Source organism: Zonotrichia albicollis, chromosome 15 (assembly GCF_047830755.1).
Source record: "Zonotrichia albicollis isolate bZonAlb1 chromosome 15, bZonAlb1.hap1, whole genome shotgun sequence".
In the NCBI taxonomy this organism is placed as follows: Eukaryota; Metazoa; Chordata; class Aves; order Passeriformes; family Passerellidae; genus Zonotrichia; species Zonotrichia albicollis.
Genome location: NC_133833.1, coordinates 6798554 through 6820797, shown reverse-complemented (window position 1 = coordinate 6820797; position 22244 = coordinate 6798554). Strand labels below are relative to the sequence as shown.

The following is a 22244-nucleotide window of genomic DNA, read 5'->3' as shown; positions in this document are numbered from 1 at the left end:
CCATAAATTCTTAGTAGGAAATTTGAACTTTAGAGGCTTGTTTGGCATATATTCTTCTCTATAAATCAAAATAAAAGTCTAGATTTTAAGACAGAAATTCAGTATCATAAAATTATAGAATGGCTTGGAAGGGACCTTAAAAATTACCCAGTTCCAACCTTCCCATGTTTAACTATTTTGTACTTAACAGGGTTGTCTCCACCACACACATACAAACAACAAAAAAAAGAATTAAAACGTTATTTAACCTGGATTTTCTTCCTTTTCCCATAACTGCTTATAAAGGAGACAGCTACCACATATTTTCTTCACCACACAGGCTCTTTTTTACATTAGACAGCATCAGTTTTGCTTTAACAGAAGCAGCAAGCAAAACCACTCATAAAACTGCCTTCCTGCCAGTGACATCATGGTCTAACATAACCTATGCTGGGAAGGCTGTCCTTTGCTGATAAGACATCTACAGGATTGTGCAAAATAAGTATACACTGACATATACCAGGATATAAACAAAGGAAAGAAAATAATCTTGCAAATAGCATCAACAGAAGTGCAGGTATTTATAAAAAAAAGCTGAGCAATTCCTGAAGGTCATTACCTACTTTAAAACTCAAAGGTGAAAATGGAGGGGCACAGACTTGGTGGACTGTGACACAAGAGAAAGCAAATTCTGCTGTTAGAGCAGAAAGTGTTCATTTGACACAGTGATGACAGACTGATTCCAGAGTGACAGCTGTTATCCAGCCACCAGAAGGAATTGCCATTCTGCTAAGTAACATTTTCAGTACGAACAAATTTCCATAAGAATAAAATTTTCAAATGTGTATTCAAGCATAAAATAGCTTGGATAAAATATTAATCCTACAGGTGAAAAGTGCTTCCAAAGCTCTTTTCACAGGGAATCACCTCTCTGCAGGTGGGCAACATACAAAAATCTGTGTAATGTGTTATTTATTTTTACCACAGACACTGTCTAAGAGGGTGATTGGAATTCATGGAAATATCCAAGCAGGAAAGCTTGCAGCTCATAGTGTGCATTATAAGCAGTTGCTGCTTTCCTCTCTGCTTCACCAGGAACACAGAATATTTCTAAAGCTTAATATAGAGCAGTACAAAGATTATGTTACATATATAAAATATAAAAAAACACAAGGTCTACTTTCTCCTTCATCTATGGAAAGAAAATATAGAGTCATCAACTTGGTCATCAACACAGCTGCCAAACTGCTTTGTGAAGACTGTATTTTTAAAGAAAAGAGGAATACTGCACAGCAATAGACATCCTATGGAGCTAACACCAGCTTGGTGGCTCACCTCCATCCTCACCTGCTATCTGCTCCAACACATGAACTCAATCAGTGCAGAACAGCTCTCAAATACACAGGGTCAGCTCCTCCCAACCTTTAGGGACAGAAAATTCTAAAGAGAAGTGATGTAGTGCACTGGAATATCTAATTAGCTGATCACACAGAATCAATTAGGTTGGAAGAGACCTCTGAGATGACTGTTCACCACCTAAAAAGCACACAAGCAGTCTATGGTTGAAAAGGCAGAAAAAGGAAGACCAGGGAATGGCTTGAATGTGTGCAAATCTGCTTTACACAGTGTTAGAAAAGACTCATCCTGTAAGCACAGGTTCAGGAATCTGTCTCCCCCCTGGAATAACTCTCAAGAGGGGGAATGCTGGATTCCAAACCCTCCCTGTGCTGAGGCTAATACCAAAGGTCTAGGCTACATCTCAACTACACATTACAGTTCCTCCATCAGCCCACCAGGAAGTGAGTTATCTGCAGGAAGCTCTGCAAAGTGATTGCTGAGGAAATCCCTCACATGTCCATAACAATCAAAACAAAGGCTGTGGAGCAACATTTCTCTTCATTCCAGGTGCTACTTCAGTTCTAAAAAATGACTTTTAGCCTGTCACCTGGTTTGAACACTTCAAGTTCAACAATAATTTTGAGATAGAGCCTTCAGCCCAAACCAGGGCAGATCCCAGAGTATACTGAGCACATGCACCTAAACCCCAATATTTCAAATACACAAAGCTAAAATATGCATCATCTCCAGTAAGTGCATTTTTTTAAAGCTTGCCATAAGTAAGAGTAAATATTTGGAACTCAACATGCTGAAGAGTTGTTTTTTCCCCAAATATTAACTACCCAAACAGCTGCCTGGCTACCTTACAAGACACTCTTTTACCTGCTGCAGTTCTCAGATGGTATTTCAACCAACCAGAACTACTGGGCCTATTGATAAAGTTTCAAAGGCAACACACTGATCTTCTGAGCTGAAACAGGGAGTGAACAAGGATTTCCTAATAAAAGACAGACCTCATCTTAGTGCTGTAAAGCAACTGCCAAATCTACACAGCATTATGAGAAAGAGGGTATTAAAGTTATAATCAAACTCATGATATGATTTAACATGTAATAGAGCCAACAATGCTAAAGCTGGATCAGTAGCAGTAGCCTTTTTCCTCACACACTGATGTATTCCAGACCACAGGAAAACTACAATCATTGCTAAATAGAGCATATTTATATAAATATTCTTAGAGGTAGTTCAAAGAGTCCAGAGTAGAAGGTTTAAGAGGACACTATAACTGTAGAGAGAAATGGGGGATATTAAAAAAAACAAAACCCCAGAAAACAAAACAAACAAACAAAAAAAAAAAAACCCCCACCAACCCCAGGAAGGTGGCAAAAAATGTTTCATTAGAACATGGGACTTCTCACCTGCAGATTGCTTATAAAAATGTCTAAGCAAGGTACCTGAGATAAAAATCAACTATCAACAGGCTTTGAATTGCTACATGGAGGTCAAAATCCTCCTGCAAAATTCCTGTGATACAGAGTTGGGAAGGTCAAACCTCTTTAACATTTGCCTTGTTAAAAAAAGAAAGAAAGACCCATAGCATTTCTTTAGTCAAGGAATTCAGTTCTAGTTGTGTGACAATATGCAGAGCAATAATTAAGAAATTCTAGTTTCCAAGCAACCCCCTATGCTAAAAGAGACTGAAAATATCCTAAAAAAAAAAAAATCAGCCAGCAATACCACCACCAAATATAGAGAAATGTCTTTTCTGATTAAGATAAATAGTTCCAAAAAGAGGAAATCTTCTGGAAAATGAAAAAGGTAGCTATCAGAATTGCAAAAATAATTTTAACCAAGGACTATGTTTACACACATGAAGCTTCCAGCAACAAAAGTGAGTCACAAGGAACAGTAAAATTCTACACATAGGCATCTGTAAAGCAAGAGAACTCTCCAGAAAAACAGACTTCCAGCATTATTCTGGACAATTTACAGAGGCAAATCCAAATCATTGTTTTGTTGACTCCTGTATGGCACTCAGACTTCCATTGTAGAAAGAGAATCCTCTGTAAACTGTCATCAAAAAAGCATGCAAGCTCAGATCCCAAAACACAGCTGTTAACATTTGAAGGTCCCCATCAGAGCAGGGGGTTGAAGACATGCTGCTAAGGATTCTTCAGGCTCAGATTTGCAAAATTCTAGCTCTCCCATTATATCTGTATGTTAGCTTCACTTCTGCAGAAAGGTTTGAAAGATTGCTCCTCAGCTCTTACAGGCATTTCCTCACTCCAACACACCCACATCCTCACTGCAGAGAAAAGTGTTCCTCATTGGATAAATGAATGCTAAAGGAAAATAACTTTGCAGAATTATTGGCTTATTTCACTCTATTGCATATATGCAAATATCATTAGAGAATGGCTACTTCCAATACCAACTCTCCAATGCCAAGAGCTCTTTAGCAATAGTTTATATGGCAAAAGTATTACAGTGAAGGAGATTACATTTTATTTACCTTGATGAGTCATTGTGACAGGTTCTTCACTGGATACATTGTTGTAAATGACCACAGCTGTGGCATTATGTGAAGCTGCTCGCAGTATTTTCTCTTTAAATGTACAATTTCCCCTCTGTAGTAAAGCAATCCACTGCTTGGTGTTTGGGGGGACCTGGAAACGTGTTCGAGGGTCACAGCCCAGACGATCTGCAACTGAAATGGGAAACAAATTTACACAGGCATAACAAAGAAAAAAAGGAAAATCCTAATTCCAAGTTGCTGAAGTACTTAAATGTTATGCACTAGGAAGCCACTATTCTCTTGTGAAGAAAGTCTAAAGATAACCATATTCTTATGAAAATAAGATTTTAAAAAAAGAAGTCTCACGCATTGAAAGCTCTGACTATGTGTCCAAGAATTAGGCTCACTAACACAAGCTATTTTTAACTCCAGTGCAGCTAGAATAATGAATTCACATTCAAATCAATACCTGCCTAGAGGCTGAAAAACATTAGAATATGGTTCATCTGCTATAGGCATTTACAAAACAGCTGTTTATCAGTCATTCTGGGGAGTACAAGTCTTTTTTTTTCTTCCTAATGCAGCCACAAAGATCACTGCAGTGGGAAGTACAACTAAACAAAGCAGGTTGTGAAAACAAGATTTCAGAGTTATCTGCCATGTGCAGGCTACTGTAAGAAAGGACAACATTAAAAGCTGATCTTGTAAAACCCCAGCAGCCAACATCAGCTTTTTACATATGCACATTTTTGTCTACAAGGAAATGTATTCAAATTCATAGAGAAACAAATGGGTTTGCAAACACAATGCACTTGTCAGCTAAACAGGTATAGATGGTATAAAGGAAGAGTAACAGAAATGGCAAATGCCAGATGTCTGAATTCAACAGTGTGCAAAGCTCTTTTGTCCCTCTGATGGTGTAACATATCCTGCAACAATCCAAAGCCACAGAGCTGTGTACAAAAGACACAAAACCCAAGGCAGAAGGAACTTCCCAGCAGCTGAAACCAATGAAAGACAGATCTGTTTGCACAACTGCAAACACAGTTTAGTCTGATACACTGGTCATAACATTAAAGGATTTTCATTTAGAGCCAACAATAGTTTATAATGCAAATATATTTATCCTTTTGAATGCCAAGAGTATAATAATCTTTGGCTACTAAAAATAGTTGGGATAAACAGTGATTTTTTCCAAGACAAAAACCCAATCTATTTGCATAATAGCTTAGAAAACATTACAGTTCTGCAATGAAGGAGCAAATCAAATGAAGGTCTCCCATAATTTTTTTCCTTTTTAAGAAGTGAGTTCAGCACAACTATGAGATTTCAGCAAAATAATCTACCACCAAAAAATATCCAGTTTAATATATTAGCTGGAAACAAAAGGTCTTTTTAAACACTCTCAGTTTAACATAGCTGAGGTTAAAATCTGTAACAAAGGAGATTCAAAGAGCTAAAGATGTTTTCTGAAACAAAGAAAATCTTCTGCCTGCCTGAAGAAAGCTAGTGCAGATGAATCTATACTGTGCAGACACACAGGAAGTCATTGCATCTCTTAATTTGGACAAGAAGTGCCTCTCCCTGTTCCCCTGGAAGGAAGGTGGGGAGCCAGATACCAGCATATCCTTTTCCCAATTGTTTTTCAGATCTGTATTAGACATCTCAGATATGGAGGGATATTTGCTGTATTTTTGTTTCATCCAGGCATCAGGGAAAATCTGAAATACAGATGCCTAAAGCCAAGTTTTATAGAGTATTTTCTTCCATTACCCTGCCATCATTACTCAAATCCTTGTGGAAACTGCTAGCTAGCACTGATCCACACGTGTTTTGCAGCACTGGTGATGGCATCACAAACACCAACAACCACACAAGAGCATGTTCATGCCCACTGCACTTTTGCAGCTTGTCTCTGTAATCTTAAACTTGAGAACAGTATGTATTTTTGAAAGGAATTAAAGTGCTTTTTGAAAAGAAAGAATCACAACACAGCACGTGTGCCACCAACCTTTTTGCCCTCTGTTAAGACAAAAGCTGCTTAATGCACGATTCCCCCTTGCTCTGAACATTTCCACTCATAAACATGGAAGGGGGAAAGCACCAGCAGACTGGGATAAGAAGTTCTTCAAGCCTTGAAAGTGAAAAATCCCACCCTTCTCCCATGAAATCACATTCAAGAATCTCAGGTATGATACATCTGTTGGAAAATACCATTTTCTAAATGGCTACAATTCCACAGAATCCCCTCAAACAGCCAAAAATAACTCTGAAAGTAGACACATGGCAAACATAAATTTACCTAAAGTATATGGGAATATTAAAAACACCAATCCCACAGCTTATGGACTGTTTCCTTCAGTACAATCATGATCAAACTAAAATATGAAGTGAAAACAAAAATGGTCACAGTTGGGTTATTACAGTGAAAAAAAAATAAAAGCAACAAAGAGCACCTTGAATGAGGAAGAAGTATTCTCCAAATTCATACAGGCACCTTGAAATTTGTATGCTTGAAAATTTTTAGCTTAAAAAGCAACAGAGAAAGCGGTGAGAGATAACAGAAACTGCATTGGTGGGAAAAGCAGTACAAAATTTTCTACCACAGTAGAGATCAAAGTCTCTCTCAGCTGTAGACAGAGCTATGAAATGTTACTGGATAAAGGAAAAGAATTAGGAAACAAGATATTAAGAGATTAAAGCTTTCCAGATATAGACCAACAAACACCACTCAAATGCTTACAGCATGTTATTCCTGACGAGGTGTCTTCAGTATATCCTGATGAAAATTTAACAGCTGACAACATTAGCTCAGTACTATTTAAGTAATGCAAAAACATTGAGGAAAATCTGGTTGGTTTAGATAAATCTGAACTGTCTGCAAGTCACTTGAGATTTAATAAAAAGTCACAACCCACTTTTCTCTGCATTAGCATTCTATTACACCACACAAATGTTAAGTAATCACTTTTAACTAAATAAAGTTCAGAAACAATAGTGAAAAATGTGGGGTGTTCTGCTTGTCTTTCAATAGACTGAAGATACTCCAAAAAGCGTGGAAGTCTTAAAATCTCAGTCACCCTTCTAGAAGAGTGAGATGGTTACAAGGAAATGTCCTCTGATCAGTTCAGGTGTCAGGGACATCAGTGGGCACTGAAGGGGACACACATGAACAGGGTCAGGCAGAATCACCTCTGCCGCTCCCCACTACCCTGCCCTCCATGATCTGCTATCCAGAGTTCAGCTGGAATCAACAACACATGGGCTGCAAGCATTGCCTGGATGATCACAGAATTGTTTGGGTTGGAAAAGACCTTTAGATCATTGAGTCCAAGCAGTAATCTGGCACTGTGTTCACCACTAAACCACGTTCCTGAGTACCACAGCTACAAGACTTTTAAATCCCTCCAGGTATGGTGACTCCACCACTGCCCTGGGCAGTCTGGTTCAGCACTTGACAATTCTTTTAGTGATGAAATTTTTCCCAATATTGAATCTAACTCCCTCCAGGCACAGCTTGAGGCAGTTTCCTCTCACTGTGCTACCTGGGAGAAGAGGCTGAACACCACCTGGCTCCACCCTCCTGTCAGGGAGCTTTAGACAGCAAGATCCTCTCTGAACCTCCTTTTCTGCATCTCCCTCAGCTTCTCCTCATCAGAGCTGTGCTTCAGCCCCTTCCCCAGCTCCTTTGTCCTTCTCTGGACATGTTCCACTATCTCAGTGTTTTTTCATTTCATTTTTCATTCTTGTCAGTGCAAGAATGAAAAGCAACTTCACATTAAATTATTCTAAAATAAATCACTTACACAGAGAAAGATACAATCAGAAGCCACTCATGGAAGTTCAGAGGATATAAGCATACAGAAAGCCATTTAAGTAAGTTTCCCTGTAGGTGTGCTACTGTTCTGGCTTGTTTGAAATATAAACTATTTACCCTGCCTGTCTCTGTGTTTATCTATGCATCATGTGTTGGCAAAACCCCAATTTTCTGGTTTAGAAGGTTTAGAAGTGGCAGCTTGCTGGGTTAAAGAGCTATGTACAATGTTGTTGTAAATATCTCCCTTCCTAACCTAAGTCCCAACACCTCAGAAGAGCATCTTTACAGAAGAATCAGCTGTGATTTACCTACCTACCTACCTACCATTAGGCTCATGTTTGTTTTTGCTTTAGGAGAGCTTCAGTTTCCTTTTGCAAAATACACAAGGCTGCTCAATTTGTAGAACTGTTTTTCTTTGAGCATTTTTTATAATTCAAGACCTCTTTCTGCTGAAAGACTAAGGTTTGTGAAAGCATTTTAGGGATTAATGGAAAAAAATAGTTAATGATGCATTAGATCCAACCAAGGTTCCTCGACTACTGAGGAAGCAGTGGCAAGCTCACAGTACCTTCCTTTTCCAATTGCTTTACCATGTTCTAGCCTTCTCCCTATAGGAAGGGGAGCCATTTTGTGGAGCAAAAATGAAACAAAAAGGGCAGCTCCCAGCAGCTTTGTGCACACCTGTCTGAATGCAGACTGTCCCCCAGTTCTGACCTGTGCCTGGGTTTGCTCTCTCACGCTGTGTTCCTGCTGCTCTTGCACTGCTTTGAACACAACTGTGACACCCCCACTTCAGCCAAGGTTGCTGCACTGGCTGTTAACAGACTTTGTCCCCTTTTCACAGAAATATCCCACTCTCTGTGCATTAACCATTTGATTCCATACAGGGCTTTTTTTCTTTCTTTTTTTTCCCCCTCTAAAGGTCAGATATCTTGCTATTGATTTCATCTTAGCTAATACTGTACTCTGTAAATCCAGCACCAGTTGCCAGAGCTGGTCTGTCTCAGCTACACATACAGAAATAATTTTAAAGTCTGACCTTCAATCACTGTAATACAATAGCTGGAGAGACACCACCAGTATTTTGAGGGACAGCAGATCAAGAGGTTTGTTGGTACAGAAACCACAGAGGAACACAGGAAGGGGCAGTGCCATGCAGGCTGCACCCCAAAGCATTCCCTCCTTACAGCTCTGCTGCCCAGGTAAGTGCTGTGTACAACACCTGACTGGTAAAACAAGACAGCTTTGTGCAACACATTAATTATAATCCTGTGATAAAATTTCCAGAAAAGGAATTCGCCTGGGGAATTCACAGAGGCAACTGTGGATTATTTCAAGGAATGGTACTAGTTATTTTCTATCCCATTAGGGCTTAATACATGCAATGGACATATTTTCTTTCCATTACTACTGGTGGTATTATCAATACAGCCCTTATTCATGCCAGTCATAATTTCTACTTTATAAGGTGGTGCCATTGAATCAATGAGTTATGTACAGCAACATTTTCCTTTCAACAGCTCTTTCAGGTAATTGCTTTGACTAAAGCTGGCTTTAGCATGAAAAGAAACTCTTTGAACAAGAGGTAATCTGGTTTCAGGAGGAAGTTAAACAAAAGAAAATCACTGAAGCTTAGAAGAGTCCCATAATAGTTCAGATTTAATCTTGTTAGCTCAGTAAGTATTCTACAATTATGGCTATATACTCCAATATATAACCTCCGCTTTTGCTATCAATTAATGACTGCTAATTAAGCTGAATACAAAGATCAATCATGAAGGAGGCACAAGATCCTTCTTCCCCGACTCTACTGATATATTTGCTTGCTGCATTTTCATAAGCCATACTGGTTTGGATTCTGGGCCAGCATTTCTGTCTGAATGCTGCCTAAAGCTCCACAGTTACCAGGAAACTGGCATTTCAAACCTTCTGCAGCTAAAACTTGTTCACACAACATGTTTATGAAGTGCCAGATGCTACAGAATGCTGTAGTTACAGCACTGTGCACAAGATATACCTCCTTCCTAACACTGAGCCAATATTGTTTCTTCCACACTTTCACCTTTTCCTAACATATGTTTTTCCTCACATTCTCAGTCTCCTTGCCAAGCCCCGACCCTTAAATCCCTTTGGAGAGCTCTCCTTTCTGTGAGCCCTTTCTCTAAAGCAGCTTTTGTACAACCACCACCTACAGGCCCTTTAGGCTCCATCCCTTTCCACCCCTCCTCACCCACTCATTCCTGACCTACTGGCTCAGTGAATTTAACATTTCAAGTCTGATTCTGCTGCAATTTCCCTTCCTATCAGCTCCATTGCCAGTCCTGGTCATCCTGCCTGCTTCCCAAGCCAACCAAGGTGCACAAAACCTTCCCTCCCAGCAAGTACTGCAAGGGGACTCTTCAGAGCACACAAAATTGAATTTCCAGTCCTTACACTGGAATCCAAAGGCAATAACCCAGATTCAACAGCCACAAAGAGTCCTGCTCCCCATGGAGAAGGTTTTTGAGGGAATTAAGCCACAAAGCACTGCAGTTTCTCCCAAGAACCATTAAGGTGAGTATTCAGTGGCTTCTAGCTTGGCTTGCCATGGCAAGGGGAATATCCATGACACCTAAAGGTCTGCACCACAACTGGGGTCAGGCACCCAGTACCAGAGAAGAGTAAAAGCACAGGTCACTGGAGCGGCACAGGGCTGAACACTTGCAGGGTGCATGTACAGATATCCAGGAGCAGCCAGGCAGCTGCTGGGAGAGGACTGGGCTGAAAAGACCTGGAAGTGTTTAAGGCCAGGATGAACAAGGCTTTGACCAACCTGGTTGAGGAAGGTGTCCCTTCTCAAGGCAAGGGCCTTGGAACTAGACAGTCTTGAATGTCCTTTCCAACCCAAACCACTCTACGATTCTCTGAAAATGTCTGGTTGCACAAAGTCACAAATAACAGAGTAAGAGACTGAGAAGTATTCTGGAACCTCACTAAAGGAATACTATAAACCTGAACTAAACTATAGAAAATCTGCATCAAGCTGTGAAGACTCATTTCACCTTTATCCTTCCATGCACAACAAGAGGAGCTTTTTTTTTTGGAATCTGCAAGCATTCGTGTGCAGCAGTGGTTTAAAATGCTCTTCTAATAAGAAATTAAGTCATGACAAGAGATTAACAAGTTAGAGGAGGTAAGAAAAGCAACTCAAAGCAGAAGAACGGAAGAGAGATTAATAAAGAAACTATGCTGCTATCATGCATTTAATGTGCTTGGAAAAAAAACCCCACACAGCTGCTGAATGTAGAGGCAGCAGCCAACTGTGACCAAGAGCTCGCTGGAGCTGCACTTTCACAAGTGACATTCACAGGCGGTCACGCCAGTTACTGCCACCCCGCTGCCAGGGGAGCACTGCCTTTGAAAGCCCCTATCAATTTCATACTAGCCCTATAAAAAGAACACAGAAAGGGTTTTAATACATGTATTAACATGACAAGGTTGAATTCCATTAGAGAAATCCTGCTAAAGAAACAGGAGAAGTGATTGACTATCATGCTGCACAGAGATTTAAAGGATGGGTGACCACATGGAGCTGGCATCTTCAAAAAGCAGTACATAAAATATTAGGCATTCAAGAATAGAAGTCAAAACCACCACAAAACGTTTAAGATTACAAATTTTGTGTGGTCAGCAGCAGATCATTGGCCCTGAATCTTGAATTAGTAAACTCATTTCTTTCCCTGCAGGCAATGAGTAAGGGATGTGATAAGATGCCCCATTCCTGAAGTGTTCAAGGCCAGGCTGAACAGGGCTTTGGGCAGCCTGGTCCGGTGAAAAGCAGCTCTGCCCACAGCAGGGGAGGTGGAACTTTATCATCTTCAAAGTCCCTTCCAAACCAAACCATTCTGTGATTCTGTGATTCTTCACAGAGCATGCAAAAATGTGGAATTAAGGACACTTCAGCTCTAAAACAGTCCATGCCATCAAGGTGCTAACACATCACCCACATTTGTGAAAATTTCAAAGATAGCCCATAAACGGGTGAATGCTTGACATCACAGCAGTTTCAAATTCAATGTACCTTCAAATAAAGTTGCTAACAATTGTAGAGCCATTTTCTTCTGAGGATACATGAAAACTGGGGTACAGCATTTACTGCTCTAAGCAGTGGCTGGCAGCTACTCATGTTTAGAGCTATTAGAAAAAATTTTGCAAACAAGCTCACCAGCAATATTAACAGGCTGATTAAAAAAACATGAAAGCAATTACTTTCAGTAAGACTGCATCATCTTTTATCAAATCTGAATATAAAAAAAGCAGCTTAAGTAAAAGCATAAAACATTCCAATCCTCCTTACTAAATGAAACGCTTTTAAACCACAGGCACATCAGCAAAATTCAAATAAAATGCAAATATATAACAATCTACACAGAACAATTCAGAGTATCTAAGAATAGGGAAAACAACTGCTGTTGTGCTTGCTTTAAGTTATGAAACAGAAGGGCAAAACTGAATTTTCCCCAAAATTGATAACAAAGTTTTAACCACTGCACTATGTCAAACCATGTCAGGTCGGACATTTTCACACTTCCTGCTGTGCTTTCTCAAGAAAGTTATTCATCATAGTACTTAGCAGTAGGTATAAAAATACTGTTTATAGACTACTTATAATTTTATTTAGCTCTTCTCATTATCAGCTGCCTGTGAAAATGCCGTCAAAGCCTCCCTCAGTGTTTGAACTGAACCTTAGTGAAAGCAAATCAAAAGAAAGCAGAAAAAGTTACAGAGGCAGATTAAAAGAAATTAGTATCAAAAGTTTTTCCTGACAAATAACACAGCTCAAAAAAAAAATAAAGTGCTTTGATACCTTTAAAAACCTGTTAAAATACTACTTGCAGTTGCAGTGTGTTTACATGCCTAAAACTTTCAGGACAGACTCCTGATTTCAAGGAGGCTGTGTGGGGATGTGAAGAATATCAGGAAGCACAACGACTGCAACATATTTAATGTTAGCTGATGGACAGGATTTGAAGTACAAATAAAAATCATTTTAGAGCAGACTTCCTCAAAAACTTCTGCTTCCTCACCCTTCCTCCCCAAAATGTACCCCATTAATATATTCTAGTTATATTTTGCAGAGTTTCATTGAGACTGGCAAGAACCTGCTGATGCACAACCTTATCCATCCTGACCAGCAGCTGACAGAGGCTGCCTGGCAGAATGCATCTGTTCTGAAGAAGCATCAAAGTATTTTCCTGATCTTAAGATTTGGCAAATTCTCTAAAGCTTCTAATAACACAGTAGTTTTGTGCTATCAATTCTTCTAAAACACTCTTAGTATTCACCACTTAAGACTCTAGTTTTAACTGACTACAATATTTCACTTAATACATTATCCAGATGTTTACTGTCCAGGAGGCAGGTTGGGACCGCTGTATTCCATCAAGTGGTCCATTTCTTCAAGATGGCAGTTTAGATAATGTCAAGAATGATTTTCAAAATAAAGATACTACTAAAACTACATCACTATTACTGAAGATACTGGTTTCACTTCAGGCAAAAATAATGACAATACTCTAACCTGTTCAAATTACTGTTCTCTATAAACCCCAGCATATATCAAAAGAAAAACTGATGGACAATGGCTTTGTTTAATTAAAAGAAAACTGAATTGGACACTCTAGCCAGTGTTCAGTACTGCAAGCAACCGCATTTCGGGCTGGCTATGCAAGAGCAACAGCTTGGTAGCTTCAGTCCTTCCGAGCCTTGATGGGCAGCTTAAACAGTGTTTTTAGGAACCGCACACTGAAAACCTGTGACTTCATGCAGTTGCAAAGCTATCCAGATGCAGAGCGAGACGGCTATGCAGCTGTTCTGAGATTCAAGGCAATGCTGTAACCAAATACTGTCAACTGTCGCTACACTCTCTGTAATTAGTTAAGGAATAACACCTTCACCGCTCAATGCACCCAATCTACTGGGATCCATGCTGGAAAGCACATTATGCTTTGCTGAGCCGATATTCAAGCCAACAATCTCAGATCACGGATTCATTTTATTTCCCTCTGGGCAAGCTCTTCCTCCTCGTCTGTCAGAGCTCTCTAGGAAAGCCTGCCCAGCCCAGGCAAGGACCAACCACCCGGCAGCGAGCGAGGGAAGCGTTACCTCCGTTGATAGGGACGGGAGTCACCAGCAGCCCCTTGACCTCCACCTTCGGGGAGTCCTGCCCGTAGCGGCCGCGGTCGATCCGCAGCAGCGTGGGGCCGCCGCGCTCGGGGCTCAGCACGGTCACGTTGATGAGCGCGGTGTAGTACGCCTGGCTGGCGTTGTCGGCGCCGGCCGGCCGGACCCGGCCGTGCCACAGCAGCAGCGGCAGCAGCAGCAGCACGGAGGAGCCGCCGTTCCAGTGCTGGCGAGCCCACCGCCAGCTCATCTTCGACCCCAGGCGAGCCGACGGCTGTCACCAGTTGCCTCCGCCGCTCCCCCCCGGCAGCGTCGAGCCCCGCACGCCCGGGTGTGTCCTATCCCATCTGACAGCCCGGGAACGGAGAGAGACCAAAAGCAGGCGGAGCGGGGAGGAGAGCTCGGGCTCATGCCATGGGAGGAGCCAGGGGAGTCATGGCAGGTCCCAGCCGAGTCCGATCCGCCGCCGCGGCTCCCAGGGGAGGCTGCTCGGGGGAAGCCGAGCTCGGCCGGTCCCTCAGAGCGCCGCGCTCATACCGCCCGTCCGCCGCCGCGGGGGAGCTCCGGCCGGGCGAGGGGAGGGGAGGAGGCGGGGGCGGTGCCGTGGCCCCCTCCCCGCGCAGTCCCCCGCCAGCCCAGGGGATGCTGCCGGCAGAAGCCGCCGCTGCCGCCTCAGTCGCGCTCGCGAACAGCCGCGAGGCTCGCCTCGGACTCGGCCCGCCGCGCCGCCTCGGTTCGCCTCGGGGCTCGTCGCCGCCTTAGTGCGGCAGGTCAGTGCCCAGCTAGGCGTCTACAGCCGGCAGCCGTCGCTTCATGCCCGGTTCGCCATGAGGGCGGCGGGGGCCCCGCACCGTCCCGCGGCTCCGCCACCGGCTCCGCGCCCGCGCCTCGACTGCAGCTCCGCGCTCTGCGCAGGCGCCGCACGCCCCGCCCCGCGCCACGAGGGCGAGAGGCGGAGCTTGGGCCTCGACCACGCCTTCTGGAGGCGGAGCCCGCACAAAGGGCGGGGCGATTGTGTATGATGTCATTGTGGGCGTGGCCAGACGGCGGTGGGAGCTGGCGCGTGGGTGGCTGCGGTGACACCGGGCTGTGGCGACACCGGGCTGTGGCGACACCGGGCTGCCGAGACACCGGGCTGTGGTGACAACGGGCTGCCGCGACACCGGGCTGCAGCCACCCGCGGCTCCCGAGGAGTTAGATCACAGCGTCCAGAACCACCGTCTGAAAAAAACCTCATCGAGTCCAACCTGTGACCAACACCACCATGTCAACTAGACCATGGCAATACAGTCTGTCCTTAAACATCTACGGGGACGGCGGCTCCAAAACCTCCTTGGCCAGTCCATTCTAATCACCCTTCTGTGAAGAAAGCTTTCATAATATCCAACCTAAACCTTCCCTGAGGCAGCTTATGATGTTGGGACACACAGACATACAGGCTCCCATGGCTCTTCAGCATCTTCTCAGAAAAATATTTCCAGTTCAGGAATGCTGATGGCCAAAAAGATACAGAGTTTTAAAGCACATCAGAAATAGAGGGTGAAAGAGCTGTGTGTGTGAAAACCAGGTGGGATGTGTTCAGTCTGTCCAGGTAGAACTGAATGGGCTTTTGAGGCAGGAACAGCACAGCCTCTGTGTCGGTTCATTCTTACCCTATTTGGCATTACTCGCTTCTGATGTACTAAAATGGGAAATTGTACAAACATTCAAGTATTGTTAATAAATATTAATCCCCAGAAATACTGTAAAACAGGGTTTGATGAATGATCAACTAACATAGTTTTGAGGATTTCAGCCTCTTGGGAGATGTAACAAAATAGTGTAATGGCCTCCTTGGATTTTGGAAGACAAACTAACTGAAAATTAGTTACAGCAAAGAGAACAATTACTGCAAGACTGTTAGGATATTTTCTAAGTTCTTCAAAAATAGCTGTGGAGCTGTTCTTTTGAGATATGGTCTCCTTGGTGACTTCCCCAGCTGCACGGGAAGGCCCTCAGATAGGTTTGGTGTTTAACCTATGCATCTTATTAACTTGTTTTCTTCTGAGAGTTTTTGTATTTTATTCATTTGTGATGCACCTGCTCACACACACACATAAGATAACACTGTTGAAGCACAGTCTGTTTATTTCATTGAGATACAAGTAATTTTATCCTGCTCTTGGAGAAACCTGTTCCTTCTCCAAGGAAAGCAGAATGCTTCCAAACCTGCATCTCGGAGCAGAAGGGATGTACAAGCTCTGCTCAAGGCATGTGTGGCTCTGTAAAATCCTCTGAGAAGCTGCTTCTGCAAAGCTCTGTAGAAATGTCAATACAAGCCAGGAAATTATTCTGAAGCAGCAACTGAATGTTCTGCTTACATTTTTTTTAAATTTAATTTTGCCATTCTTGGTACATGCTGGGTGAGGAACCACATGCTATTGACTGTCTCCTCATTTCACCCAAACTTTCACCCCAGCCAGAGGGCTGACACACTGCAGTGTGCAGAACATGTTTTGGAGCTGTTCTTGCTTTGATTTCTCAGCACTAAGAGCTCTGCATCATTCTGATGCAAACTCATGTGCTTTATTGCTGAAATGTCCTCAGAAGGGGCCAAGAAGTCCCAGGAGCCTAGGAGCTTTTGCCATCACCGTGCTGACCTTCAGAGAAGGATGTCAAAGCACTTTTGAAAAGCATTGAGGAAGGATTCACTGGCCATGTTAGAAGCAAAACAAGGAGCCCAGCCGGAGCATCCCCAGTTCTTTACTAACCGCATGAAATGGCTGGTTTTTATTTTGCCCTGTCTGGTTTCCTGTGGGCTGTGCTTCTGATGGAGAGAGGTGTTCCGATGCCTGTGTGAAGGCTGCTTCCTTGGTTCCATCCCCATCCCCATCCCCGTCCCTGTTCCTGTCCCCATCCCCATCCCCATCCCCACACACACAGTTGGGAAGCTGTTCCCCACTTGCCTCCCAGCCTGTCCTATGGATGGGCTGGAAAGAAGGTGAGGAGCAGCCAAGGGGGACCGCTCATGGCCCCAGAAGAGGAGCAGCCAAGCACTGCTCCAGGATGCACCAAAATAGGATATTTCATCAGTAGAACAGCTTCAATCTCCTTATGCCCCAGATGGGCAGGTCCCTGGATGGGGAAAGGAAAATTAAAAGGTCCTTTTGGATGCTTTCACCCCATGGTGGAGCTGGATGAAGGGGTGATGATGGAGAGGAGTGGAGATGTCCCCCTTCTGTCCCCTCAGCTGTGTCTCTGCCACTGACGGCTCCTCAGGGGACATTATTTTACTCAGACAAATGGTGCCGTTGCCTCCACAGCTCCACCAGGGGTAACGCGGGAGCTGTGCCTGAGCGTTCCTTGAACTCCTGGAGATTTGTTTTTAAGGGGAACGCTTATGAATCCACTCGTGTCCCATTTCACACCGAAAGCCTCGTTCAGCCGCGGTGCCGACCTCCGCTCGGCGGTAGCACGGCCACAGCCGCGCCGCCATCTTCCCGCGGTGCCCGCGGCTGCCGGGGCAGGGCGCCACCTGCGGGCCGCCGGCCGCACCGCCAGGGGCCCGCGCGGGGTGCAAGGGGATCGATGCAGTGAGGGGAAGGGGGCTGGGGGGGGAGTTTGGTGCCATGATGACAAGGGGATCCGGTCCGGGGGGTCGGTACCATAAGGAGAACCGACCGAGGCGGTGTTGGGTGCCCTGAGAAGGAGAGGGGTCCTGGGGAGGGGGTGTTGATGCGCTGAGGAGTCTGCGGGGTTTTGGTACCATGAGGAGAAGGAGAGGGGTCGGGGGGGTGTTGGTGCCTTGAGAAAAGGCGTCCGGAAAGGGTTCGATTCCCTGAGAAGGGGGCTCAGGGAGTGTCCGGTTCCCCTGGTGTGGTGAATGAGGACAAGAAGGCTGGAGACCTCCAGGGCTGAGACCTCCAGGGCCAAGGGGACAGGAAAGGGTCATGGATCCTTTGGGGACAAGGCTGGGTGCTGTGTTTCCTTTGGCCAGCGAGCTGCACCAAAGAGAATCTGACTTCACCATGAGAAAATACAGACTTTCATCCTGGATGGAAACGCCACAAGATCCAGCTGTTTCTGAGAGGACACAGGAAAATGCAAATGGACACAAAAGTAAAAATAATAAACCCAAAATGTGCTGAAGGCTTGGGCCAGGGCTGGGCTGCCCCAGGGGCAGAGGTGGCCCCAGGAACCAGAGAGCAGCTGCCAGTTATGACTTTATTCATTTTCACATTTAGATATTACAACAAAACTCTTAATGACAAAGGATAACAAGTACTATAGGAGAAGAGGAAAGGAAGCAGTGTTCTAACTGGTTTGATATATAACTGTGAACTTCCAGAGACAGGACTCAACGTGAGTTACAATCACTCACATAACGCTCACTGATAGGAAATCTCACGTGCAAATACCCACACACTCACCCACAGCACACTCACACACACACAGACCATGCTTTGTACTCACACATAACCCCTGTTTTAGCCTACTTGCTTCAAAGGCAGCCCACTGAAACACTGAATGCTGCTAGAGCAAACACAGGTACCAGGTTAAAATATTGCAATATAAATGTAGTGTTACTTGATACACAGGTTTTTCTTCAGAGACACACATGTATTTGCAAGTAGGGGACCCCACACTTTGTTTTCAGGAGGAAGGAATGTCCTCTCAACACCAGCACTTTGTAAAGAAAAGTGAGACTGAACACAGAGTGGAAGGAGCCATTTTAAAGGAAGGTGATGATGATAAATAGCTTAGCTTCAATGCTGAGTTCCAGTAAGAAGCCCAAACAAAATGAAACAAGAGAGTGCATTTTGAATAGAGCAGGCACAAATATCAAACCCTGGGTTTTAAACATTGAAATACTCCCTTGCTGCTGTGGAAAGAGAGACAACACAAGACATTCTTTCTCACATCTTAAAACCAAAACAGACCAGCTTCACTTCATGCGTATCTGGAGACTGTAAAATAAAAAGCCAGAAATAATTCAAGAGAATGGGAAGGGCTATCAACATTGCACATCTAATTTTACTATACCTTTAGAGAGCAAAAGTACAATTGTCTCAACAGCTCGTCAATATCCCACCCTTCAGTTGTTCTTCATCAGCAGGAGTGCCTGAAGAGGAGCCAGATTTTTCTCCTATCAGGCTGCATTGTTCATGCAATACTGTTGACACAGACACAATAGGATCTGATTCCACCCCCCATCTAGGTGGTGGAAGAGAGAGAAAATAAACTTCTGTGGAGTTGAATGTTCAAAAATCAGATGACACAGAAGTGCTTTCTCCAGGGTGATGCAGGGGATCATTAGCAATGGTTCTAACAACATAGCCCTTCTCCACAAGGATACTTGTGAGCAATTTACAGCTAAACCTAGAGAAAAAGTGCAGCTGTACTGGCTGGATGTCCATGCTGATGACCAGCCTGGGCCTCTGTTCCCTTTCTGCTGAGGAATCCTGCCATGCCCAGCAAATGTCACGCTTTGCTGGCACATACCTATCCCTTACATATGGACAGGGACTAACAGCTACTTTGAAATTCTGTTTTTGAACTATTATATTGTTCTTGGGCTCTCTCTCAGATGGGGCCGTTTCTAGGCAGAGAATTCTTCATGGAGTACTGGAAACAAGAGATTCTGGGTCCTGTGGATGCACATCACCCAGTGAGCAGCCTGAATTTAGCTCAGCTGGTCATCTTCTACCCCTGTCAATGCCAGTCAGGAGCAGCACGAGTTGCATGCAGCCTTCCTTCAGCCAAGGGAACCACCAGTTCAAAAAGCAGGGCAAGATGAGGGCAGGAGAATTTGATCTGGTCTACACCCTGTTGGCTGTCCTACTTCCTTGTCCTGGCTCTCCAGCAGCTCCTGCCAGAGGATTCTTACTGAGTCGTAACAATTACTTAAAGATGCTTAAATTCCTGGCAGCTTCAGGGGACACCAGTAGAAGTCAGGGAATTAATTGTAATATGCAGTTTCCAATTCCACATCCTGAGCCAGTTTGGCTCAAGCTGGTCTGGTTTTGTGCCTCTTTTTTGCCATGGAAATTGCAGCCATGTCAGCCTTCTGACAAAAAAAGGGAGTGGAACATTGAACAAGCTGCACAGGCTTAGAGAACCTGAATGACAGGCATGCTTTTCCCATGTGCTGAATAAATCTCTCCATTACACTTGTGTGGAGAGCTATAATTAAGACTTGGCAACTTCATCCATAAGGACTCTCAGGCTTACATCGGGAAACGCGTAAAACTCTCTGCTGGGAAAGAAATACAGTTTGGGAAAGCTGTACATCTGACAGGAAACACAGTTTTACAAGTCCAAACCCTTGGCTCTGTGACAGAGGTGTGGCCCACAAGCAGTAATTCCCTGGTGCTGAGATGCCCTCGTGCCCAGAGCTCTGCCAGCCACGGGCATGTGGGAGAAGAGATGATGACAAGCTGTTCCAAGGAGCCTTTTCACCCAGACTCCTGAGGCGGTGATGTAACCCTGCTCTGTGGCTGAGCTCTTGGATTGGGAGCAGCATGGAAAGAAGTAGGTGGGAAGTGGTGAGGCAGCAGTACAGAAATCTATAGAGAGAGGCTGGAGGTTCCCTAGAGCTCTGAATTCACGTGGTGTCTCTTAGAAATAGAAGACCAAAGTAAGGAGATGTTTCCTCAGCAAATAACTGTTTATTAATCCTCTGGAGTCAGGTATGCTCTGCTGGAAGTTCTGCAAAAGAAACTGGAGAGGAGCCTGCTGGGCAGAGAGTGCCTCCTTTGAGTCAGGGAACTTGAGAGACAGGAAAAGTCATGGTGCAAACTGTCCATCCAGGAGAATCAGGGCTTGAACCCTGGCAAGGTGCTGGGCTTCATGTGTTCAGTGATGTCAACACACAAGGGGATACAGCCCAGAGCACCTTATTGCTGGAGCACTGTTCCTTCCATTGTTTCCAAAATGTTTTGCAGCAGCTTGAAAATAAACATTTCACTCCCTGCCCTTTTGATCTTTTTCCTCCCAGCAAACTCTATGTTTAGAAGCCAGCTCAAATTAACCTAGCTTTGCTTTAATTTCTCACTTGAGCAACAAATGATCTCAGCACCAATCTGGGAGAAGGAGAAGGCAAGAGCAGCAGACCTGTGAGTAACCTGCTCCCAGCAGAGATCATAAAAGAACCTGTTTTGCACACAGCCTGCAAAAAAATTGCTGTTTATCTCACCTGCAGCACTCTAGCCATCTGCTGATGACCTACTCAGCACTAGCGGTGTTGAGATGGCTACAATAATCCGAGTGATAAGGCAGATTGGCAGGTTTCCCCCCAGCAGATATGAGAGGGGTGTGGGTGTTGCTTGCAGAGGAGATGGAGAGGCTGACACCTACTCAGGATGAGCAGCATGCATGAACATTTACAAAGATCCCTCGGGATCTCTCTGTACATCTCTTTAGATTGTCCTGCTCTTGCTGCTATACCACTAGGGATTTCTTCCCTTTGATTCTGCTCCACAGCTCAGCAGCTGACATCATGATGAGGGGAGGAGGAAGCAATCCAAGGAAAAACATTCAGGCTGCACACCAGGAAGAAACTTGAGACTAAGACATCTATTTATATCTGACCTGAAATGGGCTTTCTGAATGGGAAGCTGAACTGAGCGGAGGCTGGATGTTAGGCAGAAGGTGCCATAGTGCTGAACACAGGCACCCACTCTCGGGCAGAATGCATCTGTCTGAGGTGCAGCAATAAAAGAAATATGAGGAATCAGTGATGTGCTCTCTCCAGTCACGGCACAGGGAAGCTGCAGCTGGAGGTGCTGCACGGTTCATGCTGCGGTTCCAAGGACATTGGTGTTCCCCGTCCGTTTGGGGTAGGTTCCCGGTTGGGTTTGGGCATAGGTCGAAGGAGAAGCTCTGGGTGACCCTGATGACATGCCTGGAGGGCCTTGCAGCTGCCTCCAGGGCCTGGTGCCATTAGTACTGCTCGGAGAAGAAGGAAGCGTGGAGAGTGGGGGGACTGGCCCCCTCTCCAGGCGGGGTGCAGCTGCCATCCTCAGAGTGTTCTGACAGCTCCCCGTATTCACTGTTGTAAAAAGTCTGGCCTCCGACTTGGGACCCGTACGACGGCCGACATCTGCCCCGCAGGTCCGACTGCTCCCCTGACAGCTCCATGGTCCGACTGGGTCCTTTACTGCTGTGAGGGAGAGAGACACAGAATTAACCTTGGCACTCCCAGAAAGCCTCTGTCCTGCTTAGAGAAATCCCAGCTTCAGAAATTCTCATCTTCTAATGCATGCAGCAGAGACAGGGTCGGGAATGGACTTGCACCTCCATTTCAAAGCACAAAACCAGGCCTTGCTCCAATAAGCACAGCCTGTTTGTTTTGTGACAAATCTACACATATCCTGGAACACTTACTTCAGCTGTCCCAGATACCTTTGTGATACCTTCTAGATACAGGGAAGGGCTGGGATCCCAATGAGTAGG

The 22244-nt window shown here is 44.5% G+C and overlaps 2 protein-coding genes across 9 annotated transcripts in view; both read right to left on the bottom strand.

Annotated features, from left to right (window-relative positions):
* RNF130 (ring finger protein 130) overlaps positions 1-14770 on the bottom strand; it is a 56080-nt gene extending 41310 nt beyond the window's left edge. For 5 of the 6 annotated variants that reach the window (XM_074552305.1, XM_014264732.3, XM_014264733.3 and 2 more), the window contains exons 1-2: positions 13794-14212; positions 3830-4024 (exon numbers count right to left, since the gene is read on the bottom strand). In XM_074552305.1, the coding sequence (XP_074408406.1) occupies positions 3830-4024; positions 13794-14061 (463 nt within the window). In that variant the 5' untranslated portion in view covers positions 14062-14212. Of the gene's footprint in view, positions 1-3829; positions 4025-13793 lie in introns of all 6 variants that reach the window. The other variant, XM_074552307.1, reaches the window with a different exon arrangement.
* Positions 14771-17361: 2591 nt separating this feature from the next.
* The window catches only part of FLT4 (fms related receptor tyrosine kinase 4), a 57972-nt gene continuing 53089 nt past the window's right edge, over positions 17362-22244 (bottom strand). The window contains exon 30 of one of the 3 annotated variants that reach the window (XM_074552006.1): positions 17362-21948. In XM_074552006.1, the coding sequence (XP_074408107.1) occupies positions 21732-21948 (217 nt within the window). In that variant the 3' untranslated portion in view covers positions 17362-21731. Of the gene's footprint in view, positions 21952-22244 lie in introns of all 3 variants that reach the window. The other 2 variants (XM_074552005.1, XM_074552007.1) reach the window with 2 other exon arrangements.